General features: G+C 40.3%; 1 protein-coding gene across 1 annotated transcript in view; it reads right to left on the bottom strand.

Moving 5' to 3' along the window:
• Positions 1-986: 986 nt before the first annotated feature.
• Positions 987-19419, bottom strand: part of impg2a (interphotoreceptor matrix proteoglycan 2a) — a 37676-nt gene continuing 19243 nt past the window's right edge. The window contains exons 12-21 of the mRNA XM_075478502.1: positions 13294-13474; positions 11510-12552; positions 10474-10755; positions 10159-10378; positions 7935-8145; positions 6643-6831; positions 4283-4484; positions 2568-2647; positions 2043-2106; positions 987-1507 (exon numbers count right to left, since the gene is read on the bottom strand). Coding sequence (XP_075334617.1) covers positions 2070-2106; positions 2568-2647; positions 4283-4484; positions 6643-6831; positions 7935-8145; positions 10159-10378; positions 10474-10755; positions 11510-12552; positions 13294-13474 — 2445 coding nt within the window. The 3' untranslated portion in view covers positions 987-1507; positions 2043-2069. The remainder of the gene's footprint in view (positions 1508-2042; positions 2107-2567; positions 2648-4282; positions 4485-6642; positions 6832-7934; positions 8146-10158; positions 10379-10473; positions 10756-11509; positions 12553-13293; positions 13475-19419) is intronic.

Genomic DNA, 19419 nt, shown 5'->3' with positions numbered 1-19419 from the left:
AGCTTAGCACAAAGCCTGGAAACAAGGGGGAAATTTATAGTACAGCTCTGTCTGGCTGTGGTTGCAAAATCAGCACCTCTGATGGCGAATCCATACAGAAAGCATTTTTTAAGCATGATCATCACAACAGATTTTGGGGCTTTTTTTAAATGGTAGAAGTCCATGTTTTTCCTTTGGCTCATTTAGTGAAGCATGACCTAAAATTGAATCTATTCATATGTCCTCAACTTTACTGTTTACGGGCTTACATTGGCTACAGTATTAACCACTGAACCAACGTGCCACCCTTCAGTGTATCCATACAGGAATATTTTTCTATAGTTTTAATAGTTTTCTTCCATCTAGTGAATTACAGCCAGGTCAGAATTGATGTGGGCTGAATGGATTACACTTATCAATATTTGCTCCATTTGTTTCTATTTCTAACTCCTGTTAAAGGTTACACATTGGTTCTGTTTGTTGAATAAATACAAAAGCTAAATTGTAGAAATGACTGTTTGCCATCCCCTGAGCTGATTCTGGTGGATTCAAGCAGGGAAACAGTACAACAGCTTCAATTCTGCTGGAAACAGTCGTGAAAAAGTAAGCCTTTGAGTCCAACATCCACTGGGGCAATGTGTGCTTTCCTGTTTTCGAGGTGGGGTGGGGGGAGGGGGGGGAGGGGGGGGGGGGGGGGGGGGGGGGGGGCAGTAATCCAACCCATCTACACAAGATACCCTTTGTCATATGAATGGAAGAATGTGCGTCCGCTGTTTGCATCAGTGTGTCAACCACGATTTGGCCTCTTGTGTTTTTCCCACAATGTTGAGCCATTCTTTTAATATACAGTGCAAAAGCTGATCTACTGGTGTTTCAGTCTAGATGATTAATCATAGATCGATATGTTTCAAAAAGCGTTTTGAATTATAAATAGCACCGTGGACTAAAACAGAACAGCTCTCTCAGCGCGTCCCTGACACTTAAAAAGTCAATCTGAGCATTCGAGACAAAAAAAGACAAGCAGAGTCGAGAAAACTCTGACCCGAAACTGAAAACTGTTTAAATATAATCTTAACTAAGCAATGTCAGTTGAACTATTTACATTCTCACAGTTTATGTTCTTCCTTTTATGTAAGGGGTTGACCCAACATGGTAAAAAGAAAAAAAAAATAAAGATGCCAATAAACAAGAAGAACAGCTTAGTATATTTATGTGTCTGTCAACATTTCAAGTAAAAGGATGCAGTCCACTTTGCCTTTATAGGGAGACATTCAGTGGATAAGCAGCAAACACATGAGCAGACACAAGCCTTAATGTCACAGCAAGCTCACCCAGTCAAGAAAAGGCACAGAGGAACATGGAGTCATGGAGTCATGGAGTCGTCAACACATGCAGCCTTACTGTCAAGATTCTAAAAGCGCCCGGAAGACAGCACATTACAAACAGTGCCATCTAGGCTTTGAAGACCATGGCGAACAAGAAGAGCGTCTTTACAGGGAGCCTCACATTTAATCAGAGACGCATGTTTCTGTGAAGCAGAAGAACGCATGTCAGCATGAAAATATACCAAATACTTGGCACAGAAGCTACACAGTCCTCTGCTACTCTATCTTTAGCTGCTAATATCATCTCAAACATTGTAGAAAATGGTGGACTTTGGCAGCTAGACATAGCCTTGTTTTTGTTTTTAACCACAGAGAGAATGTATCATCTAATCCATCTCTTCTTAAGAAAGAAGCTAATTTTCAGAAACATTGAGGAGTCATAGTACTGATAAATGTTTGAAAGATGAATTTCTTTCACATCTGCAGTGACCTCATAACGTGTGATTAGTAAAACATGTACAGTTGCTCAGCTTCTCCCCATCTAGCTTTTACAGTGTTTTGTGCAAACCAGTCCAAGCCTGTTCTGTGGTCATTCTTTAGAATCTGAAGTGATAAACCATAGTTCTCCTCACTGTGTCATTTAGTGGATCACATTACTTGTATTTATTATCATATATAAAAATGCCTCCCTCAACCATGAAATTGCACAGAAGAGTGTTCAATTAAAGAAAAAAATACCTTTTTGTCCACAGGACAGTTTCGTGTCTACGTGGTTGAACTCTCTCTGCGGGTATCCACGACACTGCAGGACACGTAGAAACAAATCAGACACAATATTTATGGGTCAATCAGTCACATTATTCACTGCAGAAAGAAAAGCACCCCCAACTGAATTCAGCTTCATCTAGCATGAAGATTCACCACCGTACGCACAGGGCTGATCTAGATCCAAATAGGACTCAAAGAACAGCCACTACCATTACACACCAACATACTGCTACTGCCAGGCTGTCGGCAGTAAAAGAAATGTCTGCATCTCGTGGCTTCTGTCTAATTGCATCAGCTCCAGGCCTGAATAGTGGCTATTTAGCAAAGACAAACTCAACTCCTTGTCTCCTCCAGCCCTGGACAAACAAACTACCCCCCCTTTTAACTCAAATCTGTCAGCCCTCTTGTATCTCAAACCCACATCCCTTTCCACCCTCATTTCCTGCTATTTCCTTATCTAAAAATCTGAAAGGGCAAAACAAGTCGAGCACTCACGCTTGGTGGTGCCTCACGAAGTCCGCAAACTGCCGGTCCTTGGCGTAGAGCTCAATGATGCGTATCCTATCTTGGATTTCCTGCAGAAAGACAAGATATCAGAGGAGACGGAACATTACATGGGCACAGACAGTTTAACGGCAAACTGAACCCGGCCGGGGACGAATGAAGAAAAATTCACTGTGAGAACAAACTTTGACAGCAATGATAATCGTGATCATGTTAAGGCTGCACAAACGAGACGCTGACAAAAACAAAGTTTGTAACCTCAGTTCACCTGATGAGGTCAAATTTGGGATGCATAAATGGAAAATAATCAAAGCCCATCTCTATCTTCACTTTGGAAAACTATAGAAATGTTTACATTTGAAAGTAGGTACTTAAAGATACATCTTATCCCCGTACACCCGTGCAAAAATCGAGCTTTGACAAAAAAGTTTTCAAAGTTTCAAATTCAATGGGTACCCTCAATGTTAGACTGCATACAGATACAGGAGATGTTCTTGAACAGCAGCACAAGTAAAATCAGGATTTTTTTATATTTTGTTTCAAATTAAATGCATGTAATAATCTTCTCAGGACCTGAAGACAGCCAAACGCTAATCACAGTGGCAACGCTGGGTACCAGCTTCAATGCTTGTTGGAGTTTGTTTAATGCAGTGTGTAGTTCAGCTAGCCAGGAACCAGCAGGGTATACAGTTTCAGATTTGTTTTTTTTAGTAGTTGGTTGGTAATGAATTTGCAATTCAATTTAAAGATATACAGATGTCGAACTACGATGAAAAAATTCTGCATAACAAACACTGGAGTAAGACTATGGAATGGACCGAGTGTGGATCTGAAACAACGTCAAAGCATCAACCAGTTTAAAAACAAATATAAGCATGTGATTTTTGCAAGATACAATAAAGAGGAGACATGAGGTGTGTGTGTATGTATGTACGTGTGTATGCACCTTAAAATCAATCAAGATTCCTCACAAATTTTTTATTTACTTGTTTATTTATTTTCTATTGTTAAGCGAAGGCAAATATGTTTAGTTAGTTGTGTTTTTGAGTCTGTGATGGGGATACAGAGGAAAGTAAACTAATCATAAATTAATTACGAAGCGGTTTCAGTTGTTTTCAATTATTCTTAAGTGTTTTCTTTTGTTCTTTTTTCTGTTATTATTGTTCTTTTTTTTTTGTTTCCCTTTTTGTATTATTTTCACGTGTTCAAAATAAAAGCCTTCATTCATTCATTCATTCATTTAGACTGTGGAAACACATTTCCTCCTAGACTATATCCTGAGAAAGAACTCACAGCAAGGAGCGAGTATTGCTATAACTGCCTTTAGTGAGATTCAGTGGGCTATGACTCGGTCATTCCGAAACTCTCCAACTCTTCATTGAGCGAATTCCCTTCCTTGAACTTTCACATGCACTAAGGAGCATTACCCTGTTGAAAGGTTGTCTTCGAGTTCAAAGGCGATTTTGACACAAGTGGCTGTTCTCCATCTATAAACTCCCGCTCATTGTTGGAGCAGAGAGTGAAAAGCTGCCAATTCTTTGAGACGGCAAAGCAGCCCTAAACTATAACCATATAACTAAACACTGTAGTACCAAAACTTAGGCTCACATTTTATTTGAAAGTTAAGGTAGTGGAGTAAAGAAAAGTGAGCGTCCACTTAATCATATGACTTATTATTTATCCAGTGGATGGCAGTCCCTACACACCTCTTTGGTCAGTTCGCTGTTTTCATAGATGTGTCGTATCTCCTCGCTGCTGAAGTCAGTGGAGGCCTCCACACTGGCACTGCTGAACACAGGAGCTTCAGGGTAGCGTCTGTAGTAGTGGCTGTAGCCCATTGTGGCCTCACTCTCGTACATGGGGTTGTACTTGGTTGCTCTTTCCAAAGATGGGAGACTCTCCGCTCTCCTGCAAAATGAGACAGAGAAATATAATAACTGAGAAATCCGCCACAACGTGGAGACAGATCAATCAATTTGAAGTTTAAGGCTTCTTATAAATAGATCTGTACCAAATCTGATCAGTTATTTGGCAGAGGTTAACACAATGATTCTGAAGAGGCTGTTCTGGGAGACAAAGTCAAAGGATGGGGCAAACCAGAAGAATATAAAAGAAACACTAGACACCAAGCTGCCAGACAGAGGAAGACAGTGTCCAGACAGCTGTGAGTGAAGAAGGATAAAAAATTTGAGCTGACTTTGGAAACAAAGGATTTCTCATCTAACTTTTCACCCTCAATAAAATAACCAGGCCTCTTTCGTCTAAATTAAAGCAACTCTGCCCACTATCAAACAGAAAAATTACCTTTACACACATTCATGTAGAGCTTTTGTACAGCTTTTGTAAGCTGACAAAACAATATTGTTAAACTATCATCTTGAAATTTATCCGAAGGATCGATAAGATTTTGCATAATGTATGTCAAATACACTATAAACCGCATGTTCCGATTCTGCTGTTTCCAAACCCACTAACAGGTCAGAAACACAGTTAAGAATAAAGAGAGCATCCCAGAGAAGCCTACATCAGTAAAGACGTGAAGGGATTCATCACATTGTGAAAGACTCTAAAACTGCACGTAGTTTCTCAATTTAGGAAAGTTTGTTGCTGAAAAACTGCCAAGAGTTTGGGGATTTCACCAAATATTGTGAATCATGTAATGATTTAGAGAACCCACAGAAATGTCTGCATGCAAGGGCCAAGGCTGAAAGCCAGTATTAGATGGCTGTGACTTCCAAGCACTCAGCTGGACTGGTTAAAAAGAAAAGAAAAGAAAAAACAAAAGGAAACAACAGCCTGGACTTTAGAGCAGATCTGAAAATCCCAATCAGTGATCAGTTATCTGTGGACTCACAGAGAAATGTTAAAATTTAACGAAAGTATACATAAAGAAGATCCAAAAACGCAAACTCTTTACAGAGGAACAAAAGCAAAGTGGAAAAGTGAAATGTGTAACTGAAATGAATTCATAATTCATTGCAAGTTTTGGAGCACCACATACTGTCACCGGACAGCATCTTTTTCAGGGAACGATGTTGCTTATTTCAGCAATAACTTTAGCAAAAGGTTTTCACTATAGATTCAAAATAAAAAAAATCTTGCACATATTACAGCACCACGAATACAGTAAAAACTGCATTGACTGCATACAGTCAAGGGCCTGTCACCCACGGAAAACATTTGGAGCATTATGAAATGAAAATATACGTCAGAAGAAACTAAAATCCAAGATAATGCAAAAATTGGTACAGTGGTAAACAAACTCCTGTCCAAAAAAGTTTGCATCAAATTCAAATTTAAATAAATAATTTTTAAGCAAATAAGCCAAAAAATACAATCTGATGTCAATCAGTCCAGACATTTGATAAGTTGTCTTTGTACCACTTTTGATGTAAAAAGGTTTTATTGATTGTCAAATAACTGTATTTGTTTTTTATTCATTTCCATAAACTGTCCCAGCTTTTTTTTTTGATTATTTGTCTGAAGTGGAGTTGAATGCATGTTATATTTCGGTAAACAGAAATTTTCTACGCCTTTATGTTTACGCATTTGGCAGATGTTTTTATCCAAAGCGAATTGGATCTGGGGGGGTCTTGCCTCAGGACCCCTACCGGGGGTTCAGGATTTGAACCCCCTGATCACCCACAATCTTGGTGGCAATCTTACCACTACACTATCCAGTCACTACTTTGCAAACACTACAAAAAGTAGATAAATGTTAAGAGGCTGAGCTTAAGAGGATAAGAGAAGATTCAAGGGTTTTTCCAAGATTAGGAATCACTTCAAATTCAGTGGTGAAATCAGGAAACCCTTTTAACCTCCTTTTTATTTGTCACTTTTACACTTGTACCAATAAAGAATATGAAACCATTAAGTACATAAAGGCCCAAGGGTGTAAACAATGCAGCAGTCAAACAAGTATTAATTCTGAAAAGTAATCATATCCTTCTAGAGTAAGTCCACCTGCTTATGCTGTTTAAAGTGACATGGGCCAGATGACCTCCTCATGCACATCTCTAATCAGGGACGAAAAGTGGGTGAAAAGTATTTGACTGGTAGTTCTCACCGTATGTGGTCCTCTGACTCGTCCTTGTCGTACTGATCCCGTAACGTCCTGGCCAGGAAGAAGAGGACTCCAGACGCCACCAACAGGAAGCCTGCTACAGAGGCGATGGCTATGCCGACCACCAGCGGCTCGGATACGTACTCCTCACAGTGCTCACCTCTGTACCACCAGTTCTCACCGACACGGCACCTGGGGGTGATGAACAGTATGAGAAAGGGATTTCTAATGCTGGAAGGACAGATGACAGAACCACAGACGGACGAGAACAGCAGAGGATCAAAATGTTACAGCAATAACACCATAACAAGCTGAATGATCGACTCATGATGAAACACACGACGATGTTTTCATTTTTGCCCTGAAAAAGCTGATCAAATTCTCTGCAGTTCTGCATGTGTCATTAAATCTTTTGATACCTTGTTGTGGAACAAAGTCTTTTGTTTGTTTCCTGTCTCCATGGAGCGATGTAATACTTTTGGTTGGATAGCACGAGGTAGATAACAATCCAGCAGCATCTGGAGCTGCCTGCATTTTTCATGACGTGGTAGCGGGTGTGAAACAAAGGTTAGCACTACTTTTGGCACACATTCTCCCCCCGTGTCTGTTTATGATCACCCACGTTAAAGTGGACCTCATTTTTAGAAAAAAAAAAAAAATGCACGAGCAGAGATAGCACATTTCTGTCACTGATCAGGATTATCAGCTTTTCATCTTTAACACATCTTACACACAGTAACCAGTTGAAATGTCTGTCCAAACAAAAAAAAAACATGCATGGACACTAGAATGCATCCAGCAGAATTTGTTTCTGTGTCACCTAAAAAAAATTGAATTTTCCAGAATTACAAATAAACCTGAAATATAAAAAATCATGACTTGTTAAAAAAAAGTAGGTTAAATCCACCTTGGAGCAGGAAAATTCATTCAAATTCTTATCATACCTTAGTAATTATATCTGAACAAGTAGTAGAGATTTGTTTTAATTTATGAACAGCACATATGCCTTTGGCACGCAGTCATTTTCAAAAAAATCTGAAATGACTGAAAATGAAAATGACTCATTGCTTCTTAAAGCCAACAACGGTGTAAAACAAAATCTAATTAAGTCCTATGTGTCTGTAATTCCAAGCTAAACCCCCATGAGCCACGTAGCCATGCAGACCTGCTTTAAGACTGAGAGACTGAGTCTGTTTGGGATACGTACTGGTAAACCTGCCTCACAAAAGTGCAAACTCAGACACACTTTACCGTAAACATACACACACACAGGAAGATAACAAATCCCGACCAACCTGCAGATGGCTCCCTGGCCAGGGATGATGTCACACTTGCCGTCATTGAGGCAAAAGTCTGTCTGCAGCTCACAGATACTTTGGCAGGGTAGGCCGTCTACACTGAAATAGCCGGCATTACAGACACACTCGGCCTCGCCCGACCACTTGTTGACTTTACACTCTGCATACTCGTTGCAAGCCTGGAACTTACAGGGGTCGGCCTGATCACCTGAAAAATATAGAAACAGAGGAGTTGACTTGAATTAGAGGGCAAAACGATAACAAAGGCAATTATTTTAGTCTTTTCATTAGCTTTCTCATTTCGTTTTCACTTTCATCCTCATTCATTTTTTTCCCGCAGTGAAAATTTGGAAAACTTTTGATTGTTTCATATGATGTTGGCTCAGCTGAGTAGAACAAAAAATCTATGTACTTCAGGTCACCGATCAGGATGGTTGTGAGGATGTTTCTTATGTTACAGATCAGTCAAATCTGATCAAACCAAAGCTACACGGCCGTGCCCGTAACTTTGGTTCAGATGCAGAAACAACCAGCTTCACAGAATACCCGAGTGGTGTCATATCAACAATTTATCATTTCTACTCTTGTCATCATGACCTGCTGTTAGATGCAGATATACGATACAATACTTTAAAACAACAGCCTCATCGGCTAAAATAAGAAATGAAAATCAAAAACGTGTCATAAAATTTCATGTAACACTGCTTACTTTATAAAACTTGCCTTGTTTGATGTTCCATTAGTGACAAAATCTCAACAAGTGCAAATCGGATTTTATCAGCATATCCATGTTCCTTTTCAGTACCATTTTATTTCTATTGTGCATCCGTGGGAATGTTTAAATAACTCTTGTGTGTCTTTATGTGAAACTTTGATAATGTCTGTTGATTTGTCATAAACGACTCAAAGGAAAAATAATTTGATGAAACCAAAATTTGAAAGTGTTTCTAACTGTCATCTAGAACTATATGAATGAATCAAATTCCACAATGTACTCATATATCACAAAATTAAATCAAAAATACACCAAAAGGAACCAATGGAGGCGATACAATTAGACACAATCAGCCTGTGAGTTCTCACACAATAGCCATCTATGAAAATGTTTGCATGTTGATACACCAGAAATGGCATGGGGCACTATAAATACATCGATGAGGGAAAAAAAGAAAGGGATAGAAGTGTAAAGTGGAGGGGCAACGACCTTTAGCAGGAATTTTCGTCTGTACCGTGTGTCCCAGCCAGGGTGTTGACAAAATCTTTTAGTCTGCCCTCCTGACGTCCAGACAGACATATAAACACCTGCCAAAGTACTCAAAACCACATCTGTGGTAATCAATGCTACAGTAACGGTCTTTGGGAGCACATTTGGCCATGATGAGACTCACACACAGGCTCACAATGTGAAAACAATACCATCTACACCAACCCAGCTGGTAATGATACTGTCTTGCGCCAGAATCTAAATAGCTCAAATGAAGTTTTAAAAATTACGTAATTACTTTTTTGAATGCAGAGCAATACAAATGGTTACCACTCTCCTATAACTTCCCAGGCAGCATCATCTATAATGCATACTGGGCTCCAGCGGTGTGTTTTAGCAGAGTCAATCTGAGCCTGAGCCACTGATATCATGAAAGCCAGGCTGCCTGAAGCTCTTTCACAGAAAACCTTATTATGGAAATGGCTGTGTGGCAAACTTTCCCTTTTAGCAAAAAACAGGACTGTACATAATATTGTGCTGGTCAAAGTGCAGCTAGTATGTGTAAAGGTCCATGACATGTGCTTAAAGTTTCATTTGTTTGAATTAGTTTGAATGATGCCAACCGATGCAAGTATAGGACTGACTCTGATAGAGGATTTAACACCTGGTTCCCCGGGCCTTTTCATACACTAATATGACTATATTATTCTACTTCATTTCCCCCCAGATATACTCCATTTGCTTTCTTGCCATCAATTAGATTGAAAGAAAAGGATGTACAAGAAATGTGAAAATGTATAAATGAGCAACCAGTTTGCTTAGCTTATCACAAAGACTATTAACCAAGGAAGCTGTTAACCTTGCTTCGTCCAAAGGTAACAAAACTCATCTGCCTCCAGATGGATAGATCACTATTCACAAGACTTCAGCGCTGGAGGAACGACTTGTCATTTTTACGCAGTGACTTCCTTTGCCATCACCATGAGCAAAGAAGACAGTGCATCTGTAAAAACCCACCTGACTCCACGTCCAGCGAGTATTTATCAATTGCCAGGTTCATGGTCTGGTAGGCTGTGTTACAGAAGTCTTCCAGGATCAGATAAACAGTGGTGGTGACGCCGCGAGCCACAGGCTTCCCAAATTTCATCCGGCTGTTAACGACGATGCTCCCATTCCTGAAGTTCAGGATCTCCAGGTTCTCAAAGTGACTTAGGTTGGACTGGAGGTAGGGCACGAGCTGGGAAAGGATCAACAATAAAACAAATGATGTTGGAAACCATGCAAAAGTGATGTTACTGTGAAGCACAAGCGTAGTTAAATGTGTGCGTTTACCAGCTCTAGGAAGCGTTGCTCTAGAGCTTTGTACTCTGCGGAACTCTTGTTAAAGAGGTCCTCGGAAAATATCATGTTGGTCACCCTCAGGCTGAAGAACACCATCAGAGCTCGTCCGGGGTTTACAGGCATGGCCACACTGGGCAGGTCTGTGCCGTGCGCCACACTGAACGGGAAGCCGGTGCTGCCCTCCTCTGTGTGGTTGGTCAAACCATGACCATAAGAAGCCACATCGTAGCCGTGGTCACCAGTGGTGGCATCCTCCAAGTCCTCATGAGAGGTCTGGATCAGGGGGGGAAAGCAACATTTTGAAAAATGACTTCTGACGGGTTTGCTTAAATTTTCTTACAGCTTAAAAGAAATTCCTGCAAAGAAGTCGATGCGAGCATCCTTAGAGATTATTTTGGCTTCAGTTATGAAATAATTCAAATATTTCTTCAATTCTAACAAGCATGCATGAAGTTTACCCAGCAAGCTGTTTGCTGTTTGTATAGCTCTGTGTGTGACTTTGCTTGGGGGCAATGTGTGGATATCTGCGGTTACAGTATTTGCTGATGCTTCAGAAAGGATGGGACAGGAGAACTCAAACAAAAGACACCAGATGAAACATTTCACAACTAATAAGACTAAGTTGGAACATGTAATTGGGTATCAAAAAGCATAACAGAAATAGTGAGTGTTTCATGAGTAAATATGAGGAGAGGGTTCTCATCTTTGTTAAATAGTGCAAGGGCAAAAAGCTGGACAATTCAGAAATAATGTTTCTCAAAAATAAATTCTATAGAATTTGGGGGCTTGCTCATATGCAATGCATGATACATCCAACTGATTCAGCAAAAAGAGAGAGATAAGGCTGGAAAAACACCACTGCATGGACTTCTGAAAACTGAACACGGTTTAGTTGGACAGCTTTCCAACATTTTTGGATTCAGGCTTATAAATTGTTGTCAGTTAACATGTTTTATGTATGTGGACATCTTACAGCACATCTGAAAGAGGCAACAGACAAATGTTGGTTCATTTTCTTTTGCTTTACCTCCTCAAGTGATGGCATATCTGTGTCAGGTTGGCCCTCGGAATCTGAGCCGATGTCAGAGATAAGCGTGAAAGGGGATTCCATCTCTGGAGACAAGACAGTTGGTTGAGGAGGCGCTGGAGAATCTGTCACTAGTGGTTCTGGGTCGTTTATGTTCACAAGTAAAATGTCATCCTCTGTAAGATCCTCTGTTGAGATCTTTGGTACTTGTTCCGCCTCTTCGTCTACAACTGGAGCTTCGGCCGAAGTGTCCTCCTTCAGCTCCACTCCCTCATTCTCTGTTGCCTCTTCTGAGCTTTCCTCTTCAAATGAAGTCTCCTCAGGTTGGGTCAACACCACAATGTTGGCTGCATTTTCCTCAGGCTGTTCGGGGTTAACGTCTTCGCTCGCAGGTGGAACTGGGAGGTCAGAGGCCTCTGGAGCCCACACCACTGGGTTATCAGCATCAGGAAACAGAACCGTTTCCGCTGCATCATCTGGCTCTGATACTTCAACTTTTATATCTACAGCCTCCGATAGTGGCACTAAGGCAGGCAGGCTATCTTCTTCTGTGGTTTCGATTGCAACTGTAGAGATCTCAAGCACCTCTGGACCCTCTGTCTCATTCACTAAAACCTCATCCTTATGCTTCTCTGTTGCAGTTTCTTCTTCCACTGCAGCAACTTTCTCTCCATCTTCAGATGAATCTTCTGTACTGATGCTGATTTCTTCTGTTATCAACCCATCCTCTGATGTAGTCTCCTCAAGAGACACTTCCCCATCCTCTGATGTAGTCTCCTCAAGAGACACTTCCCCATCCTCTGATGTAGTCTCCTCAAGAGACACTTCCACATCTTCTGTTGCGTCTGTAGGTGGTTCACTTAGGATGTCCAGTTCGTGTGGGCCTGATCCAGAGGTCTCAATTTCCAGTGGTGATTCAGGCAGTGGGGCACTCGCTGGCAGGTCAGGTGTAGGATCTTCTGGTGGGAGCTCTTCGGGTAGGGGGGTCTCTGCGGTAGGAGTCTCTAAAGTGTTTTCTGGCAACAGACCCTCCTCTTCAATGCCTTGAAAAGCAAAAAACGAAAAGAAAATTAATATCTTGGATTCTGTTATAAATTGGCTTTATTCTTAGACTTTATGTATTCATATTCTGTAGTTCACTAAATAATCTATGTTCCTAGTTTGTACGTGTACACTCTGCTCATACAAACGCAATGTATGTCCAAGACTTTAAGATGACGTAGCAGGACAAAATAACTGGGTCAGATAAAGCGTCTCTATTAGGACAGATAGATCTGGTGCAGTAGATGCACGCCTGAAACAACACTCGCACACACACATCGCTTATCACATCCAAAGAACATGACGAAGATGGTGGATGGCCTGCTCACATCACTAGTAAATGTTCAATGATACGTTGTCAAGTGTAGGTACAACCTCTGAGATAAAGGTGAACATAAATATGAAATGTTTCCGGATATCGTGACTTGGTCGGACGGATTTCATGCGAGAACTCTGTCTCTCCAAGTCCAGCTCTGATACTTGACTTGTGACCACCAATAAATACTTTGTTTAACTTAAGACTGCTCCAGCTTGTTCTTGGGCTTCCAATAAAAGAATCGGGCTAACAATTCCTTTTATAGAAACTGGTTATGTTTTCCCCAAAATCCCAAAGAGAAATTATATACTTTGAGAGAATCAGAATGACAATTTAAGGAAATAGGAATATTAACTTAAAGTAGGGACAGTGAGCATTTATACGTAAAAGAAAAAAGGGTAACATGTATGTTTGTGTTAACACTTACTGCCAGTTTCAGGTGCATTGGTGGTGACTGTAACAGTAGGAGGCACAATTTCACTCTCTTCCATAACAACAACATCCTCTTCCGTTGCGGCGGTGTTGGTTTCTGATGGCTCAGGGAGGATGTCATCTCCAGTGTCCTCTTCTAAGGTCAAGACCTCTGGTAGCTCATCGGCAGCAGTGACCTGTATCATAAACAGGCTTTATTATCTCAACTCTCTGGCGTGTGTCCACTTCTACACTTCTCCTGCTCCATGCCAGGCAGACATACAAGGGCTCTGGTTGGTCAGGAGTGGGAAGAAAGCAGGAGTTCCACATGAAATCAGTCTAATCAGAGCACCCACTGCTGCTCTGTGATTAGACTTCTTTTCAATAGCACGACTAAAGCCATCCTGAAATAGAAATTGTTAAGCAGGAAGAAAATGAGCAGTATTACTGTGGATGGAGTACAGAAGTAATTAACTCCCTCACAAACCTTTTTCCCTCTTTTGTTTTTTCCTCCAAAAGCTTCAATGTTGTTGAAACCATCTCATTTCTTAAAACTCTAAGCTAAGTCTTTATCTTTCTTTTTGATCTCTGAATAATGATTTTTTTTCCTCTAGAGCCCCACTTTTCTTGTCATTTAAATTATGCAAATCTATTTTCAAGTCATAGACTCTAACTTCTCCTCATAGAGGGACGTTTTTGGATTAAAATACCATTTTATTGGCTGGCTCCTTACAGGTGACTACTTAGGAAATGCCTCCCTTTGAAATTTCAGACAAATAGAAAGAGAGATCACTATTTGATTCAACTAATGTATTATTCCATTCATTTACTCTATCTTTCAATAGAATTTCCCTGTTTTACTCAGGTTATCATCAGGTGCCATGTTGCTGATAATGACTTTTTGAGATCTAATGAGTCGTCAAAGGATGCCTAAAACACCAAAAACTTTGTCCTTGAATATCCTGTTGTGACTTCATTAGCGTAGCGTGTTTGAGCTAGTTCAAGGGAACTAGAGTCCCTGGAGAGGAACATGCTGCACTTACCTGCTCGATACATTTTGGAAATCCAACTTTGAACTGCAGCTACAAATTAAGAATGACTTAGAACTAATTCCTTAATTGAACGTGATCTTGATGATCTGTCAAGAATCAAACTGCTTTGACGTGAATATCAAACTTGTGTGTGTGATTGCAGGCTTGACAGCCCTGGGAAAACTATTTTCCTGGCCTTTCAGTTTGACAAAGAAGCAATTTGATCGCATGCTCAAACTTCTGAAACCGATGCTAACTATTCCCTTAGCACAGAGATACTCATTGCGCGGCTCGCGAGCCACATGCGGCTCCTCAAGCTTTAATTGGTGGCTCCCACTGGCACAGCAGCTTTTAACAATATGGTAACAATAACAAAAAAAAATTTCAAATAACATACAGTGAGTACTGCACAGTATTAAGTATTTGTATTAAGTTTGATTTTTTGTAGTATTAAGTATTTTTATTAAGTATTATTTAAGGCTTAATGGTGTTTCCTAAAGGGGGGACTGTTAAACCTGGCAACGCAGCCCGCTTAAACCCTGCCACTCTCCTCCCCAGACCAGACGATGGAGAACAACATTACTGTGTCGCTGTTCTTCAAGAGATTTGCACCCCAAGACCAGACCTACAAGAAACAAATCCTGACTTGATTCTCTTTGTAGATGGATCTGCTTCACGCGACCCACAAACTGGTCACAACAAAGTTGGTTTTGCTGTTGTAACTAACCATGAAACTCTGGTCTCCAGTTCACTCCCCTCTCACTACTCTGCACAAGCGGCTGAACTGATCGCCCTGACGGAGGCATGCAGACTAGCAAGCAACAAAACTGTAACTATATACACTGACTCTAGATATGCTTTTGGTGTTGTGCATGATTTCGGCACTCTGTGGAAACACAGACAATTCCTAAAATCTGATGGAAAACCCATTCTCCATCATGACAAAGTTGCAGCTCTACTGGAAGCCATCTTGCTCCCGAGGTCAATTGCCGTTTGTAAATGCCTCGCTCACACTAACAACTCAGATCCAGTCTCTCTAGGAAATGCAAGAGCCGATGCCGCTGCAAAAAGAGCGACACTTCAACCCACTGCTACTGACCCTTTGCTTGTATCGATTCCTGTCACAATTCCCACATCTCTTACAGCGATACAGTCCTTCGCCACACCACAGGAAAAGACGCTCCAATGCCGCACAAAAGGAAGCTGTGTGATGTGGACCTGACGATAAATCTTTCCTGCCTAAACATTTCTTTCCTCACTTTGCATAACTGACACATGGGTTGAACCATGTGTCAAAAGGGGGGAATAATGCCATAACCCAACACTGTTTTCACTAAAGGATTTTCAGATTTTCTTCAAGTTTCGTCAATCATGAATGGTTTGTGCAACGCATAACAGGTAAAACAAAACGATCACACCCACTCACCCACCACTGACAAACCATTTGAACACCTGATGATAGATTTAATAATTGCTTAGTAATAGGTCGACATGTGGTCGAACTGAATTGAAGTATTCCCAGCAAAATACCAAAAAAGGCTCTGCTAACAGAGATTATTCCCAGCTCACTTTGTCAATTCTGCAATAACCCAAATTAATACATTTCTTACTATTAACCTCAAACAACATTGTTTATAACACCCTGCCAGAAAATGACACTCTAAAATCAAATTAGCTTAGTGTTGTGAGGAAACAGGACTGCCATGGACAAAAGCCTATTGTCCTTATGCACATAATGGAAGAGAGGGTACCATCAAGTGAAAGCCTATTTCTTGTGTTATCTTACTGATTTTGCGGCTTCTCAGTGAAGTAGCAAATTCTGTCCTTCCCCTCACACTGAACTGGCCACGCTCACTTGAATCGAGTAACACTACACTGCTGTAGTGAGACAGCGCTGCGTTACCAATCAGATTTCGCCTTGGCAGACTGATGTAATGACAAGCCGTTTCCAGTGAATCAACGATCAGAGAGGGATTAGACATTCTGCTGTGGTCCAATCATGAGTTTAAGCATTCGGAAATTATAGAACGAGAGTGAAAAAAAATCAACACAGAAAGAAAAAATGATCTAGCATGAGATTTCTTTGTTAAGTGTGAGAGCGTGACACTAAGTCTGAAAGAGTGAGTGTCACGGCAGATGCGTGAGAGTTGGCAACCCTGCAAGTTGGATGATTCTGATTCTAATTCTTCATTAAATTTGCCTTTTGTTACAATAAAGTATTTTTGAATTTGAACTGTATTTCTATCATTGGAAACAAAAGTGGTCTCTTTTCCACACCTCACTGGATACACTTTATTTCTTGTTTCTGACAAATTTCTTTTAGATGAATAGAAAAACTGTGCCAGTCTCCAGCTCCACCATAAGACGGAGAACCCTTGCAGATGTAGAGAAGCCACTTCAACAGATTAGGGATGACTCCACAAAATTGACTGACTTTCAGATAACACATGAGCGAGTCAACAGGCCAGTCAAAAACGCAGAGGAGCCTGGATCTGACTGGGGAACATATGATGTGCGCATACTGAAATCATGTGGTAAGCTATTTATCATTATTTAAGAAGACATTTACTTAAGTAGCAAACTATATTTTTCATGTTATGACTTCATTGTCTGAAATGTTTTTCCCCTGGTTTTAGATCAGTACCTCGAGGTAGTGATGTGGCGTTTGAAGCGAGGCCTTGGAGCGTGTGTCGAGCATGGTTTGAGGCTTGTATCGTTTCCGTAAAAATCACGTGACTGATGACAAAAACGAGGCCTCGGATTCAGTGTACACGTCACTGATTCATTTTGAGCGTCACTACCGCATAAAAAGGGTTTGAACCTCGCGGCACTTCAAGGGTTTTGAGTTGCCGTTTGGTATTGGTGAGAGGTAGAGTGTGCGTTGGTTGTATCAGAGTTAGTGGTTAAAGGGATAGTTCGCCTCTTTTGACATGAAGCTGTATGACATCCCATATTAGCAATATCATTTATGAACATTGACTTACCCCCCGTCAAGCCACCTAGCGATAGCCGCACCTGTTACGGTGTTTGCTGCTCGGAAGCAGGGGACTGCTCGGTCTGCTCTTCGGTCTGCACGGTTTACATTGGACGCATTGATATCAAGGGAGGCAAAAATAGCGCCAAGCGATGTGAGTTCTGACTTTTTCATGCACAAAGATTTTGTGATGCAAATGTATTACTCTTTTGAACGCATATTGTTTTGAGAATCAAAACGCTTTATTTTTCTAGCCCCAGCCAACTAGCCGGACTACCTTCGTGGACGCCAAAACGAGGCTGGAACTCCGCTCACAGAACGCAGTGGGGGGTAAGTCAATGTTCATAAATGATATTGCTAATATGGGATGTCATACAGCTTCATGTCAAAAGAGGCGAACTATCCCTTTAAGTTCAATTATTATATCAGTCATTATATCATCTATCATTATTATTATTATTATTATTATACTGCATTAGAATATATCGTAATTAGGTTAGAATATTGTTAGAATAGTTATATAGGATATAGGACCTAGTAGGATATATAATATCCTAATATATAATAAACAGTAATATTATGTAATCTCAATTATTAATATTTTTTTCCCCCTTTTACTATAGGTGACCTTTGGCATCTGCTGGATAGCACTGTTGGACAGAGCAGGTAAAGCTCAAACGCGACAGCAGATGCAACAATTGAAGTAGACCGCTATTTAGCTGAGATTAATTTGGAGAGACATGAGGATCCACTCATATATTGGAGCAAACAAAAGCACCAGTTTCCACATTTGTATCAGCTGGCACTGACATTTTTATGCACTCCGGCATCCTCAGTGCCATGTGAAAGGTGATTTTCGAAAGCTGGCGAGATTGCGTCAAAAAAAAAAGGAATCGTTTGAACCCGAATACTGTTAAAAAGCTTATTTTTTAAAATAAAAACCAATAACTTATATTTGTCTTGTTGCCCATACTGCTCTGTTGCAGTTTATTCCTGACTCCCGGTCCCATAAGCACTTTCCCACTCCCAGTTCCATAAGCATTTTCATACTCCCAGTTCCGTAAGCACTGTAGTCAGTGTACATCATTGATATATTTCATTTGAGTGATCAACACCATAGCACTCAATAATACTTCCATATATGCTGTTTTTACACATTTATTTTCATTGAGACACAGTGACAACAATTGTTTATTTTATATTGCAGGATGCTCTAACTCAGGGTTAATTTGGTCTGTCATATATTCCTTTTGCACAGCAGGTGTCACTAGAGAGACCGTTTCAATGAGGCTTCGGGTAATGAACCTTTGGGCTGGAAAGCCTCATTGGTTCATGAAGCCTCGTTTTGCCATCATTACCTCGAGGCACGTCACCACCTTAATAGGTCACTGTCATGCAACACTTCTGACTTAAAAAGTGAAGAGGAAGAAAAGGACATTCGACCAAAGCGAAAGGTGATGTTAGCGTCTTGTAGTTTTATATTAACCTATAAATTCTACTTTTACTGTTTGAAACACACATGCAAAAACAGCCGTAATGGAAAACAGTGCCGTGCAGATGTGCACAATTAGAGTATATCAAATCAAATTTATTTGTATAGCACATTTCATGTACAAAACAATTCAAAGTGCTTCACATAAAATAAAAACATTGCAGCAGGGAGTTTAAGAAGCATTAAAAATACACAAAAGAATATAAAGAGAAACATGAAATAATTTTAATTTAAATTAATTTAAAAACAAGCAACAGTCCAGATAAATTAAAAGATATCGTGAAGATTTCATGCATAGACACATGAGAAAAGAAATGTTTTTAACCTGGATTTAAAAATGTCTACATTTGGTGAAAGTTTAATTCAATATATATACTTATGTGAAGTTAGTTTTAAGTTGGATATTCAACAGACATTCGCAAGCCACTCCAACATTTCAAGTGCACCCGTATTGCAGACTTTACAGTAAACACACGGAGAGGACGACTGCAGCGTGTTCCAACTTCCTGTTTTCAAAATAAAATAAAAATGAAAAAAATTTGATATTTAAAGGCGGGGTAGGGGATCTTTTTCTGGAACATTTTTTTACATATTGCGTGAAATACTCTTCACACCCCCATTGCAACCAATTAATTAAAAGTTTTG

The sequence above is a fragment of the Odontesthes bonariensis genome, chromosome 12, assembly GCF_027942865.1.
Source record: "Odontesthes bonariensis isolate fOdoBon6 chromosome 12, fOdoBon6.hap1, whole genome shotgun sequence".
Taxonomy (NCBI): Eukaryota; Metazoa; Chordata; class Actinopteri; order Atheriniformes; family Atherinopsidae; genus Odontesthes; species Odontesthes bonariensis.
The sequence above is the reverse complement of the archived record's forward strand: the minus strand, read 5'-3'. Positions and strand labels throughout refer to the sequence as shown.